Raw genomic sequence first — 18785 nt, 5'->3', positions numbered from 1 at the left:
CTGTGCAACTAATGCTGGCTGAGTCCTGCAAACACCAATTACATGGAGCAGCTCTCCTCGAGGACTTCAAGCCCAGGGCATGTCTGGTTGGTAAAGCTACCCCAGGATACCCCATTGTTGTGGTACAGCTCTGGGATTTGTCACATGGTCTACCCTAAATTCTGGCCAGAAAGAGAGAGAAGTCATTTCTAGTTTTATTATTGCATTGCAGCATAGGATGAGTTGCTGCAGAAAATGACAATGTTTGGATATGCATTGAACACAAACTGCTCAAATACTAGAGCTGGTTACACAAGGTGACAGCAAGAACTGTGCTTAAGCAAGAGCACCAGGTGCTGAGCCCACAGCGTCCCCAGCTCCCTACAGCAAACAAAGAAGCAGGATAGGAGGAATCTGGTGGTTGGCATAGGGAAATAAAGGCAGTCCCTGGCTGGCAGAGAAAAGTGTCTGAAGGGATAGCCCACAACTGTTGGAGGGTGTGCCAATACACAGGACAAAAAATGGAAATGTTTGGAGTGTCAAGAGCTGGGCAAATCATGGGGTAAACACACTGCCCTGCTGCCTCATACCTACCACTGCAGAGCCTGATAACAGCAGCTGACAAAAGATCAGCCATGGGGCATTGCTAACTGCGCTCAACAACTCCCACCTCCACCAGCTTCCAACACACAGAAGGCAAATTCTGATTTTTTGTCCTGTCAGTGATTTTGCCTCATCTTTTGTACCGCTCCAGATGCTCCTTAAAACAGAGCAAGTAATATTTTTGCTTCCCATTTTGCTTATTTTAAAGTTTCCTTATTTGTACCAGCCACTTCTTTAAAGTGAGATTTGAGTCTAAATGAGGACACAGCTGCATCCTCCTCTTCCCTCATCTCTCCATTAGCTGCAGTTGGCAGTGAGCCTTGGAGCAGTCTCACTTCTTCACGTTAAATATTTTGGAAAACAGAGATTAGTCAGTTACCAAAGCGATGTTTTCAATATCTCAGAGTTCAATAATTGACTTCCTTGAAATTTTCAACTGCTTCTAGTGACTTCTGAAGTCTCAGCCCACAAGAGAGACAACAGCAGGATAACACTTTATTTAAGGCTTAGCATGATGCATAACCTGCTTCCTCTTTGCCATTTCGTAACTGAAGGAATTAACACAATCGATAGCTTGGCAGCAGTGTTTAGGGAGCTTGCCACATGGAGCCCAGGTAGGAGATCCTCGGGCTCAATGTCAGCATCCCCCATCCTCCCAGCTAACACAAACAGCTCATTTTGTCCTCCCCACCCACTGGACACCCCAGCATGCTCACCTCTAATGTCAGTGCTAGAATGGCTTGTTGGTCCTACACAGACCAACACAGAGGATGCCTACACCTACATCCTGGACTGAAAGATTTAAGATTGCTTTGGACAGCCTCAATAACTATTTGAATTTGATTATAAATAGCAAGACCCATGCCACTTCTTGCTTTCTTTGTCACACACACCTCAACTGTAAGACAAAACAATCCTCCTCCTTTAGGCCTGATTACATAAAAGTTTGTTCACATCTTTGACTGCAAAGTCTCATCAAAATTAGCATACAACCAGTAAATACTGATAATATGCATCCAAAATCTTCATGGGATGGCTTTACCTCAGATGCATCAAAAGGTATTAGAATGTTCTTTACAAAACTTCAGTTTATCCCATCAGTTTTCTCAACTCCACTTTCAGTGGCACTGTACAACAGGCAGAGAATTTCAGAGTACCAGGGACATTGACAGCAGCTCATTTCTTAGTATTTTTTACATGCTGATTTACATTTTGAAAAGACATGTAGATTTATGAGAAGATAAAGGTGTATATAAAAGTCACACCTACTAAATGCATAGCAAAGTGATGTGTGAGCTAAGATAGTATCATACATGAAATTAATCATGTGCTGAGGTGTCTAACCTCTAACTTAACTGAAAATTAGAAGTGTCTATTATAAACATTTAGACTTAGGAGACCAACAGACTAATCTGGTACATGAAAAGCTGGAACAATGAATGTGATTGAGTCACCAAATCCCAGGGGTAACGGAGTGGATTACTAAATCCTCTAGTAGCTGATGCTTGTTTAATGACAGCTTTTCACAAAATAAGAGAGGGACGACTAATAGGATGTTTCATTGCCACCTATACCCAGAAGTGGCCACATAACAAGATATACTACTATTGGAAAGAATTGTATAGTATTATCATCAAATTTTAAGATACAAGATTGCAATTGTGACACAGAATAAAGTCCCACTTTTGGCAGCTTTTAGAAACCTCATGAGTGATAAGTTATGTCTTTCTCTTGCCAGGATACAGTTGCTTAAAAATTTCCAGACAAGTGAAATACTTTAGTTTGAATACCAAAGCATTTGTGTACAGAAAGCACTGGGTACCACAAGTAAAATGTAGCAAATAATCTTTATTAGTAAATAATTTTTTTTATTCTCCTGTCCCCATTTTAAAGAATTTTTTTTTTAAATGGCTGAAAATGAAGAGCTAAAATACAAAACCTTTCAAGCCATAAACACTTTCAAGGCATAAACCATAATTACTCTGAAAAAAATATAGCCCACTCTGAAAGAGCTGCACTCTTAATCTAAATATCCAACATAGCAAAAAGTTAAACACAATTCCAGTTACCTCTGCACTGTCATTTACAGCTACCAAGTAGTTCTGGAGTAACAATAATTTCATTCTCAAAATTTAACTAATTTCTAAATTAGACTTTGGAACCAGATACAGACCTGCTGACATGAAGTCCTGAAGTACTCTCAGTCTATTAACACTCTATTTAAATTACACTGTGGGACAACTAAGTTAACTTGTTTTCACCAGAGCAAAGAGGGAGCCCTCAAAAGTTAGGAGGAGCCTAACGGCCTTGTAAGGAATGGCTGCCTCCTTTAGCTCCTGCCTAGTGATAAGCTTTTCCAGACCAAAACTGGAGGAAAGCCCTCCAAGAGTCTCAGGGGTGGCTCTTCTGTGACACCCTGCTCAGAGAGGGCTCACAGGAGAGACACCCAAAGATTTAAGTCATCTGTGAGTTCAGCTTTAAGCCCCACCTGACCAAGAAGCACGAGTTCAACCTTGCACAGCAGAATAAAAGAATAAAATCAAGCAGGCCTGTTCCAAGCATCTGAACACAAACTACTCCTTCTGAAGCCAGGTGGCCTCAGACTTGGACCAGGGCTGTAATACACATTCAAAGGCAATCAAAGAAAGCTTCATGTTTAACTCTGATCTCTGGCTGCACATGTTTGGCAGCACTGGCAGGCCCACCAACAGTAAAGTTTAATAGCAAGAGGAGTTAAAAAAAAAATTCAGTACTCCAGGTGGAACCTCAAACACACAAGAACCCAAGTATCAGCAACTTCCCACCTACCCTTCAAGTCACAGCAAACAAAGCTCTCTCATTATCCTCCCATGCCCCACCCCACCTCCCACCCCTCAGTTCCAGGATATCCACCAAACAAAGCATATACTTCATATTCCCAGAAATGCAGGATTAGAAAAATATTTGACATTTCCAACTTCCACCAAAGTTACTTTAGTATGTTACATGTCAGATATTTTACTTTCCACAGCAGAAAACAGAAAATGCAATAATCAAAGTGGCTAAAAGTTGAAATAAAATGCTGTGAATCTGGCACAAACAGGCCTGCTGTCTTTGCTAAAGAGCAAATCTGTTGACATTGAATATTTTAACACAGTGATCGGCTCCACAACTTGCAAGCTGTAACCACTTGCTGCTGTTCTCATCATTATGTCCAGCTCTGCCTGCATGATGTCTCCAACATAAGCGTTTCACAGCAAGAGCATGACTTTGGCTGCAAGAAGAAGAAATCCATACGTAACTGCAAAATGTTAAACACAGTTGGGTATGTGAGTGTAAACGTCAACATTGATGCAATTAGTACTCTTCAGTTAACACTACCAACTGAGGAAAAACTGACTTGTGACAACCAGCAGGTATTAAGCTCTTATTAAGCAGGGTCATTAACACTAATGACGTTTTATCCTCTCACTCATCAGTAATTCAAACAGCTATTGATTTTCAGTTTTACCACATTAAGCTGGAGGTCGAGCATCTCAGTTACTTAGATATGACAGATTTCTGGCTTTTAGCCTACGATTTCCTGTTATCTGGTGTCTCTTTCCCATTCACTGCAAGTCAAGACAGGCCAGAATCACCATCAGCTTCCATTTCTGTTACTCTCAATGCCAGTGTGTGATAGAAGAACACAGGAGAGTGCTTCAAGTGAAACATTCCAAGTCTCTCCACAAAGTCTCTCTAGCTGTCACCGCAGCAATCTCACATACAGTTTGTCATTCCTTTGTTTTTTTTGGTGGAAGTTGCTCTCAAAAGCTTGCTGTCATTCACTCCAGAATGTTTGCTGATGTACATAGACAATGACCCTTTCCACTCTCTCTTCAGTGTTTTCTATCATCATATTTATGACTAAAGGGAAAGCTTTTCTCTAAGTAGGGTCAACAAAAGGTAATACTTCTTAAAGCATTTGCATAGCATGAAGTATTTTGGGGTTTAAGCCCACTCTGGTTTTTGTTCGTATTTGTTGGGAGGTTTTTTTAATACATCTAAATAACCAATATTTTTACTTCTGGGTTTTGCTTTAAGATATCTTTAGACTTTCAGGGATCAAACTTTTCCTAAAAGGATAACAATTTTTTGGTGTAGAAATAAACTAGATTAATATATTTTATACTATAAGAACAGAACTCCAGCACCACTAGTCTAAAGAATAATATTTCATTGTTCCTAACTCACTTCAAAAGACATACCTGTTATCTATCTCAACAGTTGTGGTCCAGTCAGCCAGTGTTGGTTCTTTCCCACTTTGCTTCCATGTGTACAAGATAATCTTCCCATTCTCTAAGCCTACTGCAACAATGTATCTATCAAGAGAATAATTACATTAATTTCATTAGAAATTACAGTAGACAGCTCAGTGAGGTCAGTTCTAATGCAGAACAGAAAGAACTAGCAGTCAAGCACTGTTGTTGCACCTTGCCCTTTAAATCTTTAAATTTACTTTTCCATGAAAAAAATTAATACATCACAGCTGCTTCACAAAAAAACCCCAAAAAACAGCAAAGCAGAAACCTGCTACATATATTTGGTTAGGGAAAAATAATAAAGTTATCACAACACCAGATTAGTCAATATTGTTGGAAGAATTAATGTCTTTCAGTGTCATAATGTGTCTCTCCCCTCTCCCACTTTCATTTTCTCATTACACTGCTTGGAGAAGTCACCATATACCTGAAAAGATAGCTAGGAGAGAAAAAAAAGTAAGGTCATTCTGTTAAAGAATGGTCAAAACAACTGACAGGTAGATTTTGGGAGCTGTTTAGCCACAGGAAACTAGTTGACTTAAAGGGATAAATACTTATTTCAGATTAAACACAAAATGAGATTACAAAAAAACAGCAATACCTTCCATCAGGAGTAAGCACACTGCTGATACCAACAGCAGTCACAGAATCCCCAGCATCCAGAATTGTTGAACAAGGCTTGATTGAAACCAGCTCATTCCCTTCAGTAATCACTGACAAATCACACTGGCCCCAGATAATGACCTGTAAGAAAAAGAGTCCTCTGTGAACTTCCACTTTAATCTTCTTGTAAATGCACATACAAAAACATAAGGAATTAACTTAATTAAAATAATTCCAGGGCACAGTGGATGACCCTAAAAATGGAAAAAAAAATCTCTACCTACAAAGATTCAACTTTGTAGGCAGACCGTCTGATTTCATTAAAGTTACTGACAACAAAACCAGATTCTGTTATGAAAGTTAAAGAAAAACTTGAGACCCATAGAATTATGCGACATATGCTTGTCTTACTGCATGAAAAAACCAAGTGAGAATGTCCAACTGGCAGCCCACAGTCTTGCATATACATATTCAAGCACTTTATTTAGCTTATGAAAGTATCACTGATTTCTGTGTTAATATATGCAATAAGATTTTTGTGTATATATAAAATAGGGGCTCATTAGAACACAGTGTTTGTTATTCTAAAAGACATTTAAAATAACTCTGGGCTTCCTAAATTCCTTTAACATTAATTACCTTTTTGTCCCGACTACCAGTAATAAAATACTTGCTGTCTGGTGTCCAATCACAGGACCAAATGATTCGACTGTGAACAGCTGTATTTTTGTCTGTGTATGCACAGCAAGTGAAGATTGGTCCTGGAATAAAACAAGTAGAGTAAAAGCCTTGTTTCAATACTTTACATATTAAAAGTGATTGTTATTCTTACTTAACTCTATGTCAGAACTGCAAGGATACTTGGACATTATTCCACTCTCTTTAAAGCAACTAGGAATACTTAGGACTACACAAATATTTTTTTCCCAGCATTTACCACAGCAATAACTAGCACCTGTTCAAGACCATATCAGTAATCCCTTATAACCCTAAAACAGTAGGAACAGTTCAATCTTTTAAATGCATTTCTTTTTCAGAAGAATTTAAGTCCAAGTATAACATCTTCAGGTTATTTCTATCAAGTTTTTTTAAGAACACTGACTTCAGAAGTTTTGGAATAGTGCAACATTTACCATGTGTTCACATTTCCCCAGTAATTTCACTAAAGCTCCCATTTACCAGTAAAGCCACAACTGCTCAAAATCATAATGGCCCAGTTGTAAAGATAAACATGTTCCCAAAGAGACAAGCTTGTATTTCAGCATGTATACAATCAGGCACTAAATCTGATCAGCAGATCAGTAAATGGGAATGCTTTTCCTAAGTAGAAAAGGTTGTCATTTTGGAGCATAGACTTTGAATAACCACTTCTTGGGATGCCAATAGCAGCAGTTTTGCTTTACACTGATAATGATGTTATTTGTAGACAGAAGGGTCATTGACGAACAGATGAAAAGAGGATTTCCTCTACTTGCTATGAGTATTCATGATCCTTATCCTGAAACATTGTGTAACTACTGTGGACAGTATGCCAGGCTTTAGAACAGAAGTCTGAATAGAATAGAAATCAAGCCAGGATACAACTGGACACTGTCTAAAGGGGCCAAAACTCACTGCCAAGTCTCTAGGAACATTCTATAGAGCCCAGCAGTGTTTATATGCTATTAAGCCAAGAGTGCAATGATAATCGCTTTCAGCACAAGCATCTGTTCTAGGATTCTATTAAAGTATTCAATAGCAATCTCCTCATGATTTCGCAAGCCTCAAAGTCTTAATGAGGAAGTCAACTGAATCCTTACTATCAGCTCTTTTTCCAGACATAGCCAGTCCTAGTCAAATTAATCAATTGTGCAGGATTATCAGAAAGCCACACCAAAGACAGAGATTAATCCTGTCAAGAGTCTCAAAGTGTCATGCCATGCAAGCAGGGACAAGGCAGCCCATGCTGGATATGGGTGCAGCACTGAACTTTCTGGCTACGCCTGCACAGAACTCTGTGATGAAGGCTCTCCTTGACAGAATGCCAATCTGAAGTTCAGCTTGTATACTTAATTTCAGTAAGTCAAATGTACAATCACATGCAGAAGGCATGAGGACAGCAGACTTCATTACATCCATCAATTAAACACCATCTAAAGCCTGATTATATTCTTCCCTGCATTATAATTTCCTATCTTTTCACACATTAATTGCATTTCTTAAATCCACAAGAGCTCACAACACTAATAATTCTTCAAAGTTGTAAGCAAAATGTCCATTAAAATATTATATTAATTCTCTTCCAAGTATTTTGCAGCCAAAAATACTGAACAAACTGCCAAGTCTACAAATGTGTATATCCACTTCACGTATCTTACCTGACTCTGATGAATCTTGTTTCCTCCACAGTGACCAATTCCTGTCTCTAGAAACAGCCAGTAGAAAGCTGTCATCAGGAGAAAATGCCAGCTGAGTAACAGTCAGATTGTGAAAAGACAAACTCTGCAGTTTCTTCCAAGAAGTAGTGCTCCATAAAATAATTGCTGCATGTTCTTTTTTGGAAGCCTGTATGGATGGAAAAAAATATCAGTGCGAATTAACGAGAGCAAGTACAAAAGTCACACATTTCAAAGCACTAAGATATTAGACAGCTTGTTTTAAGGCTTGCAATTAAATAAGACACAGCTTTCCTCTGGGAAGTTTCAACATTGTTTCCCTACTTTCCTCTAATGCTGACAATAAATCAGTAAGAAAACATTTCAGACCTATATTGGTTAGAAGTTACTAATATCATCAAATGAATCATACACAATTTAGGAATAATAACTTACTGGAAATCCACCCTCACCTTTGCAAGGCAACTGTCACTTATACAAAATCTTTCATGTTTTGTGAAACAAGATACTTCAGCCCTAGAAATTGGATAGCACTTTTCACTAGGTGGTGCTAGAAACTTTTCTTACCTTACATGCTGAGGCAATTACAGTGTTTGAATTATTGCAAGCAACACAAAAAATTTCATATCCATGTCCATATCTGAAATAGATGTGAAAATAAATTTAACACATCACAGTAATTTCTGCAGTACGTATCAAAGTTGTGATATCGATTTAAATCCCTTTTCAGAAACAAAAGGCACCTGCCAGGAACTTCTCACCACTGATTCAGTATTACATCTCAAATAATTTGTTCAGCTTTCAGTTTAAACTTCTGCACAAATTCTTCCATTAAAAACTGGCTATAGAAAAATCTCTCCAGCTCATGCCGTAGTCCTAAAGCATCAGCACTGCAAAAGCTACCCTAATGACTAACAAAGCAGATTAAAGCAGCATTTAATGTATCCTTATTTTTTTAAAAAGCAATTTTAACACTCCCAATAAAAATCGTAAGTCACATATCTGAAAACCACTGAAGAAATATGCCACAAACATGCAGTGAAACGATGCCTAGTCTGTAAAATACTGCAAGATTTCTGAACTAAAGGACAAGTATCATTTTGGAAAAGGAAAAAAACCTCTGTAAAACCCCCAAAATTTCTAGCCTTCTCCAGAAATACATTTTTTAATCAGTCTTTGCATGAGCTCTGCTGAAATCCAAGCTCACATATCCAGACCAGTTTTTAACTAATAAGGAGAAATTCCATACAGATTAACACAAATTAAAATCAGTCACAAGAAAGACTGCAAGTAAAGTAGAATTGGAGATGCAACCTATAAACAGAAGACAAGAATCAGCTCAATACCAGCTGGGTGGGGTGGTTTCCTATTATTTTCCTAGTTCTGAAGAGATGGGCAGTTCTCTTAAATTCCTTTGGTCAGGGTCTGATGTTCATGAGATTTCACTTGCAGCCAGAACAGCCATCTACCTAATGACAAGTTACTGTCTGGAACTGTTGAACCAAGCCCGAAGCATTGTCGCTGGGCATATCCCATCAACAGACTGCCAAAGCCACGCCTGAAGACTGGAAATGCACTGGCTTTCATGAAATGTAACTGTGCCTGGACCATTTAACAGGGAGAGAGACTGGTGTGTACCACTAATGGAAATGTTGTGAATTTCCTTATAATGATGAAGGTACTACTGCATATCTTACTCTTAATTTGCCACCAGCATGTGTTTTATCATAATGCTTACTTTTAAAGCACATTCCTGGAGACTGTTTTGTAGTGAAAACCACTGCAAGCCAATTTTCTAAAATTAAAAAATATTTATTGTATCAAAAGAATAAATTTCCTAAAATTCAATGATGGGAAAATAACCTGTGAAACAAGTCCTCAGTTGTTTTGGTTTTAATCTCCTAAAAGTAGTATTGAAGGGCAGTTGATAGAAACATTTCAAACTTCTGCATGCAATGCTTCTTTTGCTAAACAGCAGTGCCAACATGTAACCATTCTTATTAAATTAACAGAAAACATAAAATGTTGTCTCTTTTAAAGTTACATCAGCAGGACTATCCTAGGTCAGACCAGCAGCTGTATAGCCCATTGCTGTCTCCAGTAAAGAGAATTAAGCTATTTGAAACAGGAGATGCTGTCTCAAAACACCATCTGTGAGCCTTGACAACATAAGAGCTACAATACAGTCCCATCCTCTGATAAACAAAATCTGATTTCTTCACTATGTAGTACACCACCAAATAAAGGTGCACAATGGAGAGAAGCAACTGCATGAATGAATAATGAAATTATATTTTCAACCACAGACAATTTTGCCTCAGCACTGTACAATTCATTGCACTTTTTTAATGAACAGGTAGAGTGACTGGACTTTCAAGCATCCAGACAAATGAATACCGTAATTTGCTAGTGTCAAAAAGGATCTCTTCCAACTTCCAAGTGAAATGTACATACATATAAACATATACATTATGTCAACACTCAACATGCTGCATATGAACTTTCTATGATAATTTTCCAAGGCGATAAAGATTAGCATATTCTCACAAGATTTACCATATTTTTAAAGTTATTATATTATATAAAAAATTCAGCAAGTTCTTCATACTAAAACCTCCTCAAGCAAACACTTTGCAAAACCCAACACTAATCCTTCAAAATTTGGTGTCAATTTAGAGCTAGGAACACACAAATGTCAATGACAAACAAGCTATTTTTAGCAAGTCAGTGCCTCACACTGTTCTTCTGCTGCTATGGCAACTTGAAATCTACATTATGTGATTTTATGTTACTTCTTTCAGGATTACTCTGAGCAAAAAATCTGAAAGTCTATGAATGCTTTACATCTTGTTGCTCTTGCATAAAATAATCTATATCATTAGCTGTGTTTCTAAAAACAGAAAAAATTGCTCAGATAAAAGTCATCTGAAGACTGTCATAAAATGGAGTTATTTTAATGAATGCAGGATATAAAGGCAGATAAGCAGTACTCCCATAGCAGAGTATAAAATATTTATGTCCCACTAGACTTTGTGGAATGTCAAAGGCAAATGAAGAATTTTCGCCTTGGCTTCTTTTCACTATTTAAACATCCCTTATCAGTCTACTTATGTGAGTGCATTAGCAGCCATAGAATGCACAGACAAAACAGTTAAAGTAACAGTTAGAAATTACAAAATGTGCAGATATGGTTTAACATCCACTGGCTTTCCTCCTAAAATCATTTTTTAGTACAAACACAGTAACAGAGCTTAAAAGCATTCAAAGCAGATTTTCTGCCCAGTTGAAGGCAAAGATGCTATCCCACAGAACTTCCCCCTTGGTCAACTGAAAACAAGCTGCATAGTGTTTTCCCAAAACTTTTTATTTTCTCCCTCACAAAACTGGTAATGTATAGAAGTAGCTGTAACCATCAGCAAAGGCTCAATATTCTTGTTCCAGTCTGAGATCCCTTTCAGGAGATTCACATGAATAAACCCACAAGAGATTGAGATCATTCAATTTCTTTGTGCTATACTTTGAAGATTGATACTAAAACTTTGAAGATTGTAAAAGTATAGCCTCATGTTACTGGGATCCTTAGGGAACAAATCAGGTGACAAAATTCATGTGAAAATTGTTGTGAATTTCCAAAAAGGAAGAAAACACAGCTGCAGAATTCTAAAACCCTGCAACCTCAAAACAATTATCATGCCCACATAAATCCATTATCTTTGCAACTGACAACCACTCTGTCAGCATTCAATACCCAAACTGGGTTTGTAACCGTCTTACTCAACATTTATCACTTTGCTCTACCACTAGACACACATCCTGGTTTGGCTGCTGCTTCCATCTGTTGCACCTTACAACTCTGACTGGCATTAGGGGCAAGCTCCTCCATTGATGCCTCAGCCTCTACTTCCATACCACATCTGCAAGCCTGTGCCATGAAGTGGAACGCAGCAGAAAACTCCTTACACAGAGAGACTTTCATTATAGAAGAGGTTTTAAGGAGAAACAACCAAGTAAAATAAAATTGTGACACATCAGTTCTAACTGCCATTTTTTTCACTGTTTACTAATTTATATATATAGATAATTTATTTATTTTACAAGCAATACAGCACACACAAAACCAAATGACATAGCAAAATAGGAAGAGTTACAAGACCAGGCTACACTAACATGTTGCAACAGCTTTCTGGAAATTTTGCAAAATCAAGAAAAGGAAAAATAAAACTTACAACTTCTGAATTTCAGGCCATAAGGTATTCTGCAGCAAGTGATCCTCTGGTGGAGGTTCTAAAAAAGATTTGTACAATTCAAATTTGATTTTTTCAAATCAGCTAAAAAATGCTCTAGGTTTATAGCCAATGAACCTCATTCTCTGTTTCCTACAACAGAAATTATTCTCATACCTGTAAGGATCAAGGGTTGAAAATAAATCTCTGGATACTGATTTGAAACGGTATTAAATGATTCCTCATCTTCATCTGGTTGAACGGCCATATCTCCTATTAAAGTAAGAACTTCATTAGCTAAAGAACATACTTGAAAAGAGGGAAAATATAAGGACTTATTATACAAGTAAAAAATACCTACATTTTTTACAAGCAGTTGAAACTAGGTTTCTCTGCTTGCAGAGTTACAATAATATAAATACTAGAAGCTAATTATTCTAATGTATATGAGAAGATTTTTAAAAAATAACAATCTAACCTTCATTTTAACACTGACCTCTCTCCATCAGCACAATCTTTTAGAGATTGCTAAAAAGAATTTCGCTGAGCAAAGCAGTCATCAGAGTTCAACCTGTTTCCCCCATGTTAAATCTTTCCTTCTGTATTTGAAAAAGTTTAAGACAAAAATCTCTGATACAAGTGATGAGCTCCTAAATTTGATGCAGATCACTAAGTGAAAACCCGTATCTGAGCAAGTGTATCTACAACTTGCAAACTTCTGCACATCTGAGGGCTCAGTCCTTAGCTTTAGGCAAAAGTACCAGAGGTAACCAAAACTAGTTAATTGTAAGTTAAAATTCAACTCCGTCCTTCATTGTAAAGTTATTAAGAAAAAGGTATAGAGATGGGGAACAGTTCCTCTCAGACGGAATCTACCTTTTTGCCAAATATACATCTCAAGCACAGCAGTTTCAAAAAGAAAATTCAGAAAAAGCTATCTTCTCATTCATCCCATCTTTGCTCTCTTTGAAAATGAAATGAGCAACATTCATCTGAGACCACTATCTGATCATGGCTCACCATGAAGATTCCTCTGCAGAGTAAAAGAGAATATGTCTGCAGTGTTTTACCCTAAGTCATCAACGCTGACAGCCCCACATGAGCAGTGGTGGATGATGCAGGAAAGTTCTATTCATGGTGCTGCTTCTGGTTGGACCACATGAAATCAATGCAAATTCATTATTCTGTGTGTGGCAATAATGTAGAAGGAAGTTTTGTTCCCTCTCATTGGAAGAACTCATGAGAAAGCAGGGGAAACAATCTTTGCCAAAATATATCTCACAAGTTATTTGAAGTACAACAAAGTTGGTTTTTCTCTCACAAATGATTTAGGAAAATTTGGCTTATTGCCATTGAAGACCCTGGAGACAAAGCTTATTAAAATGTTTCCTTTTGTAGATCATACCTTCTGAAAAGCTTTAAACAGAGAAAAAACAGGTCTGACCTAATTTGTACATTCCACTATAGTGCATTTTTACCAGAGACTTTATGGAAAACCAGACCTCTAGTCTCATTCCCAGTCTCAGGAAAATACTTTTTATCATTCTAGGGAGATGTCTGTCCCTCCTTCCTTGCTCTCCCACAATGTAATCTGCTGCCTCTCCAAGATATTAGTTACTGTTGCCTAACTAATTCTGCCTTACTCCTGTTTTTACTTTTAAGCACCATGTTTAGGTGCTAGCAAAGAAATAAACACTTTGTATGATTTGATTTCTAGATTCTGAACTTGCTACAGTTGAGCCTACACTTACAGACCTAATATGTACATTAAAACAATCCCTTAAATAGTTTCCACATGAAACACCACAACCATAGTTTCTCACTAGCAATACCTTCAAAAACAGCTTTATTGGATAATCCCAAAGCTGGCACAGTTGCACCTTCTGGAAGGTCAGATGACTCCTGAATTAAAGAAAAAGAATAAAGGTTACACACAGATTGTCACATAGGCTTGGATTTCAGAGGCCACAGCTTAAGGAATCCCTGAGAGTTTCTAGAGTTACTTTCCTAGAGAAGTGAAGGGAGCACTTTGAAAATCTCTTGTCCAGAACATACCCTGGACAAAACAAAGACCAGTACTCTGGAAGGAAGGAAGGAAAAAAAAAAAACAAAAACAAATATAATGCTTTTCTAAGGCCCCAGCTCAAGGATTTTCTTCAATGCTAATTGCAGGTTTTCTTCCACAATTATATTCATTCTAGCACATACATGACAATTAATCTATTAACTGAGAGCACTGCAGTTCTTAACACAATAGAACTGGGAAATCATTGTTCTGAAGTGAAATAATAAAGCAGCATTTTGAAAAAGAGAACAGAGGGTGACTGCCTGTGACCACGACTTGAAACACAACTCAGTAAATAGTACAGAGATGTGTCTGGAATACGTGTCTGTTTAAAGGAGCACAAGGGAAAGACAAATCATCAGACAGAAAATAGCTCTATAATGGTATAGGGAAAAGAGCAAAAATTTAGAAAGGGTAAGTGAACTTGGGGTCCTTTGCGTAGAGATAAAATAAATATTTAATAGCTGTAAACTCACTTCCTTATGGTATCATAAAAGTTGAAAGAAAGGCTGTTTTACAGAATCAAATCAATATTTTAGGTGACAGTTTAAAATGTATTTAAATGTTCATAATTAGATGAGAAAATGTATCAGAGACCCAGACAAGCATAAGGCCTCTAAAACAAAAATTGGTTCCTCATTACAACCCAAAGTATAATACAATCCCATGGATTTGAACTGAATATAAACCTATTCAACCCTTTTTGAATATAAAGCTGTTTTTTGGTTTCAGGTACTTTTTTGGAGAAGGCATTTAAGCCAAATTAAAAAAAAGCTTTCCCACTTCAGTGATAAAAAGCTTTCTCAGAAAACAATTTTAAGAAAGCTATTTAAAAACAGCTGTATAATTAGAGCTCATAAAGCCTTCCTCTTTAACCAAAGCCCATCTGAAACACTTTGTGATATGAATCAAAAAACAGCACTCAGAGGAAGAGTCGATAAGAAAAGTCTATATAAAGTGAAATAATGACATCTGCCAGCCTTATAAAAGCACAATGTTATTTGTACAATCATCATTAATGCAAATGCTTACAAAGTCTTATGGAATTAAAGCACTAAACAGCTACTTACATAACTTCCTGCCATTGACAATAATTCTATTTCTATCCCAGATATTTCAATTGTTAAATTAAATGGAAAGGCTAATCCATCTCTGAGAAACTGCACAGAAAACCCTGCTTTTGAATGAGATATCCAAAGAGCACGCAAAGTACTGTACAGAGGCAACTATCTTGAATGAGATCTGTTCTACAAGATGCAGCCAAAATTAGAATTAGACCTTAATGCAAATGGGGAGCAAAGAAAGGATAGCAACACAGGACAGTTGACATACCCACAAATAAGAATTGGAATGTAAAGGCCTCAAGAAGATTTCCAATGCCAAGAGGACATAAAGTATGAACAAGTACATATTTATAAATATTTGTGTGTAAGAACTAAAAATAGTGCCAAAAGTTTTATGCTATTTCCAAGCATGCAATAACAAAAAGAAAATAGTAATACCAACACATAACCACACAACAATAATTAGATCTAGACAAGACTGCAACACTCCTAAATTAAGGGAAAACACTTTAACAGGTTTTGTTGTTTGCTTGATCCCCAAGTGCATACAGCAGTCTACCTTGGTTTGAGTTACTTAAAATGTACTGACACTCCTTTTAATCTTCTGACACAAGGTCTTGTTTGGTTACAAAGAGCATCTGTTTCATATGACACCACCATAAAAATATATATGGAACAACACACATGGAAGCAAGCAAAAGGGAAAGGGAAAATAAGGTTATGGTTTCAGTATGACCAAAAGAATTTTTACAAAGTTTAGTGCAACCTGACATTTTCTGAAGCATTAACTTATTTCACATCTAAGAGGGTTCTCTTCATTTAGCATTGCTTCAGCATACTTACATGGGAGCAGAGCTTCTCCATTGGGATACCAGTGATGTTACTGAAATTCTCTATAAAATTCTTGGGAGCACGAAAAACTCGAAGGACTTTTTCATCTGCTCCTGACACAAACTCAAACCGGCCAATCATTGCCAGGCAGCGCAGGTCATATCCATGTACTTGAGGCCTGGCAATTTCATGCCAGGTTACCTAAAAATGAGCAGACATACAGCTAAAACACAATTCTTAAACAGAGCAGCAGTTCAACTTAAAGTTCAAAAAAAGCACCACTACTTGCTGAATTTATTAACATAAAGCAAAGGTAGGCGCAACCTTCTGATGCACATAACACTGGTGCTCATGTACCTCGGTTGAATCCTCTTCCACCAAACCATTCCTGTAATTAGCAAACTGTGTCCCTGCACAGATGTGTTTAAGGCACTTACTGTGACTTCTTTATGCTAGACAGTCAGGAATAGGACATAATTTGCCTAAGCAAAAAGAGGTTTGTATCCTACTACTTTCAAGACTGTAGGTAAGAAAGGTAGTGATAATTATCTTGCTTCCTTCATCTTTCTTTCACAAAGAACAGCAGCACTGCTGCCAGTAGGCTACAGGTTTCTACTTCCCTCTTTTCTTTAAATACTTGATTTAGGTGAAACCATTTAATAGAAGCTTTGCAAAAAACTGACAAAAAAAAAAATCTGGAAAATCTGGGTAATTGTAGGAGTGTTTTCTTTTTTTCTACTTTCCTAAAATATTCTATCCACTCTTCAAGTGTTAATCCAAGTAAACAAGAATTAACAGTTAACCAAAACAGAGACAAGATAGTTTTACAGTCATATTAAATAAAGAATATTAGCAAAAAATATATTGAATTATTTTAATTGCTTTTCTAAAAATCTGACTTACTCTACACATAAGAAAAATGACTCTTAAAAAAAAAACAACATTTATTTTCTAGCAAATGTGTTTTCACGAAGAGATTTTTCCTAGGCGTCATTTGCTACTTCACCCAGATGATACTTCAGTTGGAAAAATCCAGTGTGTACTTCTGAGTTAAGAGCTAGCAGAACCAGAATTAATTGAAATAACTTAGACTACTTCAGTATTCCAATGCCTGTAGCCAAGACAAGGTATCATATGAATATAAGCAAAAGCATTATATTGCCTGTAAACTGTACATGCCACCCGAAAAATTCAATTGAGTTTTGAATGTTGAAGTTTCTGACAGGGCCTGAATGGGAATTTGAGACATCCTACAAAACCTCATGATTTCACAAGGCCTGATTATTTTTCAGTGAGGAAAAAAAACATTCATTCTTTAAAAAAAGTTAAAATCAAACAGTGCAACAAAACCCTCTTACCCTTTGCTGGGTACATCTTTGCATACAATACAACACATAGCAAGAATGAAAAAAACACAAAAAATTCAAACCCCAAAAAGAGGGTTGTGTAAGTCATGCAATAAGCTTCTTCTGGAAAAATCAGGATGCAAATTTGCATGGCAAATTGAAGCTGATGGTTATCCCTCTTTTCTAATATTCTGATATCAGAACTGAGACTTTAAGAAAGGATGCTTATTTGTATTCAACACTTAGTTTCCTTTTAATAGGGAAAAACATTAATATTGAGCTGTAATACTAACTTTCCATAAATATCTGAACTGAATCCATTGTGCCTTGTTAAGACAAACTTTAGATGTCACCTGTTGTAATTTTTCAGACGCTAAACTCAGTGTGATAAAGAAACTAAGACATTTTAAAAGCCTGTTATCTAAGTTCATGAGCAGCAGAAGTAAAAACCTTCCCCGGGTTCAGAAGTCCTGAATAAACCTCTACAAATGACCCATTTCTATTCCAACTCTCCACTTCACCCATCCAAAAATTATACTAAGGCTTTCTCCCACACCTCAGGCAGCAGCAAATATTTAAACTACTTAGATTTACACCTGGGCAAATAAGCTGTGTCAGAACAGGAAGGCAAAGTATAAGAATTCAGTTCATGCCAAATTTCGATATGAAGACCGCAATCATTCTGCTAAATCAATTGATTTAAAAGTTTCAGGGCAAGCTGTGCAGGTAAATCATACAAAGATCAATTCTTTCTAAAGATAGGATTAAAATTTAGCAAGCAGCATACATAATAAAAAGTGGTACTTCAGTAGGTCACAGAGAAAGTGATATTGACAACTCTTGAATACTGACAACTTACACCACATGCTAGTCCTGAACTTTGTTTCAATATATTTAATGCACCCTCCTGAGTGAAGATTAGGATAAAAACCAGGGAAGGAAACTGGAAATGTCCTTCCTACAACACAAGGCAAAGCATAGCTCTTGAGCTTGAATTACCACCACTCCTGTGGCCTGGAAGAAGGAAACCAAAGAACTGATGCCAAATTCACTCTCTCAAAAACATCAGACTTCTTGTGCTGGTCTACACTACAGAAGCTTTGATGAGACAGCTATAATAGCTTCCCCCAGTCGATGGCACAGGGCCTTATATGACTACAGTCTAGTTTCTGCCAGTTTCCTGAATGGAACATTGGTACTGTTCTGCCAGAAAAGGTTGTATTTGTTGAGGAGGAAAATGCATGAGGAACAAGAAACAGGAACTTCTGAATTCCTATACAGACTTCCCCCCAACCCAATGCAGGAGGAGTGAGCAAACCACTGTGTGGTCCTTAGTTGCTGGCTGTGGGTAAAAACAGGGCAGGTACCAGCTGCACTCATGCAGTTCAGATAATCATTCTAGTAAAAGAGAGTCAT

General features: G+C 37.1%; 1 protein-coding gene across 1 annotated transcript in view; it reads right to left on the bottom strand.

The window, feature by feature from the left end:
• Positions 1 to 3554: 3554 nt before the first annotated feature.
• The window catches only part of ELP2 (elongator acetyltransferase complex subunit 2), a 35688-nt gene continuing 20457 nt past the window's right edge, over positions 3555 to 18785 (bottom strand). Inside the window, exons 13-22 of the mRNA XM_014253462.2 lie at positions 16036 to 16224; positions 13896 to 13965; positions 12241 to 12336; positions 12067 to 12124; positions 8408 to 8480; positions 7823 to 8009; positions 6105 to 6226; positions 5464 to 5606; positions 4809 to 4922; positions 3555 to 3835 (exon numbers count right to left, since the gene is read on the bottom strand). Of these exons, the coding sequence (XP_014108937.2) occupies positions 3679 to 3835; positions 4809 to 4922; positions 5464 to 5606; positions 6105 to 6226; positions 7823 to 8009; positions 8408 to 8480; positions 12067 to 12124; positions 12241 to 12336; positions 13896 to 13965; positions 16036 to 16224 (1209 nt within the window). The 3' untranslated portion in view covers positions 3555 to 3678. The remainder of the gene's footprint in view (positions 3836 to 4808; positions 4923 to 5463; positions 5607 to 6104; positions 6227 to 7822; positions 8010 to 8407; positions 8481 to 12066; positions 12125 to 12240; positions 12337 to 13895; positions 13966 to 16035; positions 16225 to 18785) is intronic.

Source organism: Pseudopodoces humilis, chromosome 1, assembly GCF_049639895.1.
Source record: "Pseudopodoces humilis isolate 2021_Gansu_Grassland_sample_001 chromosome 1, ASM4963989v1, whole genome shotgun sequence".
In the NCBI taxonomy this organism is placed as follows: domain Eukaryota; kingdom Metazoa; phylum Chordata; class Aves; order Passeriformes; family Paridae; genus Pseudopodoces; species Pseudopodoces humilis.
This window is presented reverse-complemented; position numbering and strand designations above follow the sequence as displayed.